General features: G+C 41.2%; 1 protein-coding gene across 3 annotated transcripts in view; it reads left to right on the top strand.

Moving 5' to 3' along the window:
- Nucleotides 1-4,474: 4,474 nt before the first annotated feature.
- The window catches only part of PAX3 (paired box 3), a 104,083-nt gene continuing 102,557 nt past the window's right edge, over nucleotides 4,475-6,000 (top strand). For all 3 annotated transcript variants that reach the window (XM_054038889.1, XM_054038890.1, XM_054038888.1), the window contains exon 1: nucleotides 4,475-5,004. In XM_054038889.1, coding sequence (XP_053894864.1) covers nucleotides 4,920-5,004 — 85 coding nt within the window. In that variant the 5' untranslated portion in view covers nucleotides 4,475-4,919. The remainder of the gene's footprint in view (nucleotides 5,005-6,000) is intronic.

The raw sequence follows: 6,000 nt of genomic DNA, 5'->3' as shown, positions 1-6,000 counted from the left end.
CTTTCTTTCTTTCTTTCTTTCTTTCTTTCTTTCTTTCTTTCAAACATGTTCCAAAATTAATTGACACTTAAGATAAATTTTGCCACCGTAGAATTAGTTGTATGGTAAATTCACGCTAAACAAGCTTCATGATAAATATGAATAATAGCAATTCACACTGCATTTGGAGAGCCCCGAAAACATTATAATTGATTTTTTTGTAATAGAAGAGAAAACAGTACTGTTATCATTCATAAATAATTGCCTCTGTTCCTAATAGCTCTAATTTTCACTGCCCATTTGATGTGCTGCAGGTTTAATATACAGCATTTACTAATCCAATTAAAAGTGCACCTGGCCTGGAAGGGCTTTGTAATTAGCAGGAGTATTTTTAGCTATTTCCACTAGAAAACCGTGAAATCCTCTCTGCTGGACTAAAGACTCTAATATGGGGGGCTAGGCATTCATGTCTAATCATTTTGCCTGGAAGTTTAACAGTTCCTGTGCAGGAGAAGATGAGGGACTATTTTGACTTTTGTGACATTGATATCCACGAGCCAGAACCTGCAAATTCAGGCAAAACTCCCAGGGCAAGTGGGTTTTAAATCATTTTCACACTTTGTAGATTTGATCCTGTCCCATTCGAGACAACGGGCATTTTTATATTGTCTTGAATGGGAAACAGGATAGAACCCGGTGTCTATAACATATCCGGAAGGGCCCGATCCTGTCCCCATTCAAACCATGGAGCACTGCCATGGATTTCAGTGGCCGCAGGATCGGGCCCCGAGTTAATGAAACATTTTCATTTCCCTCCTACAAAGCACACGGTTGTTACGTGCGATATGAGCGAGCGGGAGGCTCCACATTTTATGCTGACCATATTATTTCTGAATGAAAAATGCCTCCAGAGAGGAACTATAGCAAGTAAAGAGTCAGCATGTACATTACCCTTAAAATGCTATATTGCCTTTACTTCACATGAATGGAGCGTCTTGTTATTCCTCTTTTCCTTTCTATTTCGTAACTTTCTGGTTTGTGGGGCAATTCTGAATCCCCGTGAACCCGCTTAATTGTGTGCCATGAAAGAAGCGTCTGATTGAATAAGAAAGACCTGTATATTCAACAATTTTCCATGCCTGATATAGGAAGATTGGGTCTGTTTCCTACCATGGGAAAATATACAGCCGTATGACTCTGAGGTGCAAAAGGCACTAAGATCTATAACATGCTCGCCCCCCCCTTTTCTCTCCCCCCATTTCTAGAAAATAAATCTGTTTCTTGGAAAACACTGCCGGGACTTAACCTTTGCAGAGGTTTCAAACTGCACGCAGGCTTGGGGCGGTGTTGCTCACTGGAGATCACTTTTTAAGCCTGTGGGCCCTAAAGGGTACTAGTTTTCCAATTAAAAGCTCCGACTCCAGCCAGCCTCTCCCTGCTTTATGTAACTCTTGGGCTCAGACTCACTTAAACGGAGCCCTGACATTGCGGAGAGAAGGGGACTAACGTTTCTGGGACAGAGGCCCAATTTACTGCGGCTGGCACAACCACAACAGCAACAACTGGTTTCCTTGCTAGGAAAGGCTCCATAATATGCCCCGGAGATGGGGCCTGGCTAGGCAGGGAAGATGAGAGGAGAGTTTTATCCTGTGGTCCCCGAAGTGGCTGGGTGGGTATCAAGTCCAGTTTAGTTTGCCATGAACAGTGACGTTCTACACCAAGCCAGAAAAGGCAGCGACTGTCATAGAGGAATAGAGATTATGTTAGTTATCGATAGAGAGAGAACATGGAGCGATTTACTAGCAATGTGTTTGGTCAGATAACCCCTTTAGCCAATCCATTTAGTGTCCCCAACTTGCACGCAGAAGGGTAGTGACTTGAGCTAGTTTCTACATTAACACAAAATCATGGGCTAGGGTTGTATGAGGTAAGTGGAAGTTAACACTTCTGGGGTCTAATTCTACTGGCTTTGAAGTCAATGGCAAAAATCCCCTTGACTTCAACGTGAGCGAAATCGGCCCCTGAACAGTGTATATTTTACCGAAGCAATGACTTTCAGCAAATGCATCCCGGCCCACGAGGGCCTGGGATTCTACCTATCTCCCGATAACAGCTGTAAAGCTATCAGGAGTCACCACTACGTCCATATACTCACAGGGCAGTGACAAAAGGAAAAATAAACATACTGTGGAGAAATGAAACAATGTAGTTCACTCATTTAACACCTATCATTGAAGTGCAGCTACTATCAGTGAGTTACCACCATCTTATTTCTAAAACAGAGGGTGGTACCATATGATATCGTGTATACATGGATTCCTATATCATACTACACACTTAGGTTCCAGATTCAGGTGTCAAAATTATTGTGCTGTACTTTATCAGCAATGTGGCAATAATATCTGTATGCACTTTCCAGTTTCAGGTCTCTGTAATGTACAACTGCTGGTGAGGTCACTACATTGAAATCCTGTATGCTATGAAATATTGTAATCTATTTGCTATTGAATATCTTAATTCGCATGCACACGCTTTTAGCTCTAGATTTTTTTTTCAAGCACGATTCAACTTTTAAAACCAAGCAATATATTTCCCGCATATTCATTCTAGGAATCTAAAATTAAATGGCAAATCATGTGGCCTAAATTAAACTTTTGGAAACTTTCTAGACAAGCTACACATTTCAATGTTAAAACATCTTTATATTAGTGTGTGCATTAAAATCACGACCACAAGTGAGTATTGTAATGTATGGGGAATATAAATAGCTATTTAAAAACCGAATAATTTGATAAACATTTCTCCAGGTTTTTTCAGATGCAGTTGCAGTTTTCCTCTCAGTATTTTAGGTATACATAATAATTAAGATACTTTGATAGTAGAAAAATATATAAAATAGTTTTAAGTATGCAAACTTTTATTAGTAACCTGTTTTCTTTTCTTTTCTTTTTTAAAGGTTTTACTACCGGCTCTGTTCCCAAATGTCGGAGTCCAGAGAGGTTTAATAATTTGTATATGATGCATTTTAAAAGTGATCTAGTTTCTTTTATTTTCTTTCTGATATGCAGGGTCTGAGAGCGCAGAATCAACAGCCTGGAAGCTCGTAAACATCTAGGAGGCAGATAACTAATCATTATGGCATTTGCGTGACTCTAGTTTAAATTACTGTCTATTTTTTAATGATGATAGCATCAATGCAGGGTTCTTTCTTCAGATCTTCCACTCTAAACTACCTTCATTTTGCTGCCTAAAACTCTTTTTACTGTGTCCTTTAGTTTTCACTGAGTAAAGTCTGAGACCTGTGGCTTCTTCGTTGTTTATTTTATTTTGCGGGATGATTTAGCTTATTAGTTATACATTTTTAAACTACCATTAATCCCCAAAGTGAACGGAATCAGCCACAGAAAAATCCCCAAATCGTAAAGGGAAAGGGGAAACTTTAAGCCTAGAACTCATTGTTTCCTGTATTTCAAAGGGGGGGAAACCTGAACGATTCTCATCCTTTTGATTGATTAAGGTCTTGAATAACTTGAGGCTCGAGAGTGACAGTTACTGAATAGACTATTGCAAATAAAGAGCACTGTGCAAAGCCGGGCTGGCACTTCAGAGTGTAAAGGAGGCGAGTTTGCTGGCACTTACCAAGTTATAAATAAAAGGACATGCACAATAGTACCTTCTTTAAGGACAGACAGTCTTTACAACACTCCTGGCGTCATATCCTGCTGTGGTCACTTCAGCTCCTAGTCAGACTTTACTTCTTTTATTTTTCCAGCAGTTTAGTTTGAATACTACAATAAATTCCTGGGAACAAATGCTTGTTAGCAAGACTTACTTTAACACACACACGGACAAATATATAATATAGGGCCACATTTTGCCATCCGTTCTTAAAGCAGAAATTCCCAGTGGGAACAATGGATACTTCTGCTTAAAAACCGAATAGCACCATTTGCTCCAGAGATTTTATTCTCCATTGCTACCGATTTCAGCGAAAAGAGAAAGCGAGAAAGACAAGGAGAGAGAGGACAGTTTTATTCCTCCCTTCACACATTCTCAGAGAAGATGTGCTGGTGGAAATAGGCAGACAAAGAACTGTATCAATAGAAACACAACTTCCCCTTTAATTTCTCGCAGGCTGTTTGACCAGGACAACATACAGCTGTACGTCTACAATCCCTCAGGAAAGAAAAGGTGACCAGAGAGACCGACTTCAAGAAATGCAAGTGTCTGGTTGCTTCCTTATTGTAATCTCCTTCAAGTGGCATTGTGCCAAGACAGTTGTAAAAGGAATGAACAGTTTCCCCACTGAAGGCTGCTTTCTCCCCTGCTTTTGCATTTTCTCCTGTCCAGCCATTCTATGAAAGGACACTTTATCAAGGGAAGAGGCAATGCCTGGGTCACACTCCTAGATTGAGGCCTCGATTGTAATGATGAGAAGAGAAAGTTGCAGATTTCACCCAATCAGCTCCTGTCTTCTCCAGACGGGACAGTCTCCCTGCTGGCCAATCGCAGCTCAGAGATCCTGATGAAGCTTTGGGGGAAAGAACTAATAAATACTCCAGAGCGGAGTTCCTTTCACTCTGTATCAACAACAGGAAGAAATCATTCCTGCCACCCCTCCCCCTTTTCATATCAAAGTGCGCTCATCTTCACACAGTGGCCAGCAGCCGCCTGAGCTCTTTCCCGCGACTTGTATGCAAGTTTCCCTTCGTCGCCCCAAACTTTGTTTCCCTTTCTCCTTTTTGTCTCTCTCTCTCTCCCCTTTGCTTTGGGATATCACGTCTTATTGACAAAAGGAGAGCAAGTCGTTCCCCCCTCCCCAACTTCCCCCTCCCTTTTTTCCAGGACTTTCCCTTTTTCAGTGGGATCTATTGCCAGAGCTGATCTCTCGTATATCAGCATTCACCTGGATATAGTATTAAAGTAAAGCTGTATACAACATGACAACTCTAGCTGGAGCTGTCCCAAGAATGATGCGACCAGCTCCCGGGCAGAACTACCCTCGCAGCGGATTTCCATTAGAAGGTAGGAATGCTCTCTAGCTGTATGATGAATTTTCAAACCCGTATGTGTCTGTGTGTGTGTGTGTTCGAACCTGTGTGTGTGTTGCTGAGAAACGTTTTCCCCCCCAATGCTGTGCACTAGTTACTTAGATTAAAACACAAATTAGAACTGCAACTGCACAAGGTTAGGGCTAGAAAAAACTTTTAACAACATGGAAAAGTGACTGCACAAAAGGACTCCCTCACAATTTATGCACACACATATAATATACATTGTTTGCATTAACGTTCTCCACATAAGCAAAACACGGATTCTGTTTTGAAGAAGGCAGCGTTGCAAATTAGAGCCCCAGAATAAAGTTGGGGGAGATCCTATTGATTGTCAGGGGTTCTGTCTTCTTAATCTTGGGACCCAATCCTGCACCCCTTACTCAGACAAAACTCCCACTGATACCAATGGGAAGTTAGCCTGAATAAGGACTGCAATATCCGGCTCTAAATCTCTTCAGCTTCTCGGCAAGTTTAAGGACGGTAATACTTTAAAAAAGTGCAATGGACTTTTAGACACCAGTTCACTTCCCCTATCCCCCTGGAGTAGAGTCTCTCAAACTGTTGTTCCGTATTAACGTTTCTGTAAAAACGGTTAAAGGGGCGAGCGATGAGGGGTGAAACTAAAAGAAAAGGAGACACCAGGAACCCAATTTTAGAGTCGCGGAAGAATAATAACAGGAAGCAGGTTAGAATTGTATATTCCAAACCCTTTAAAAGATTCTTCCGGAAGTTTTATGTTTCCCCCCCTTTTCACTTCTACCAGGAGCCCATTAGTAGCGGCTAATTAAAGTAGATAATTAAAGTCTTTCCAATAGTAAATGATGGAGAGTGTAACAGGTGAAAATTTTACGCTGGTTTTCTCCTGCAGTCAGTTTTACAGATAGATTAGATTAGATTCACAAAATCCCGAAATTGTCAGGGCTCTCAGTTACCCCTCTAATTGGAAGGGCCGAGTGGTACCTATGTA

The sequence above is a fragment of the Malaclemys terrapin genome, chromosome 9 (assembly GCF_027887155.1).
Source record: "Malaclemys terrapin pileata isolate rMalTer1 chromosome 9, rMalTer1.hap1, whole genome shotgun sequence".
NCBI classification, from domain to species: Eukaryota; Metazoa; Chordata; order Testudines; family Emydidae; genus Malaclemys; species Malaclemys terrapin.
Note: the sequence above shows the minus strand (reverse complement) of the source record. Positions and strands in the feature narration are given on the sequence as shown.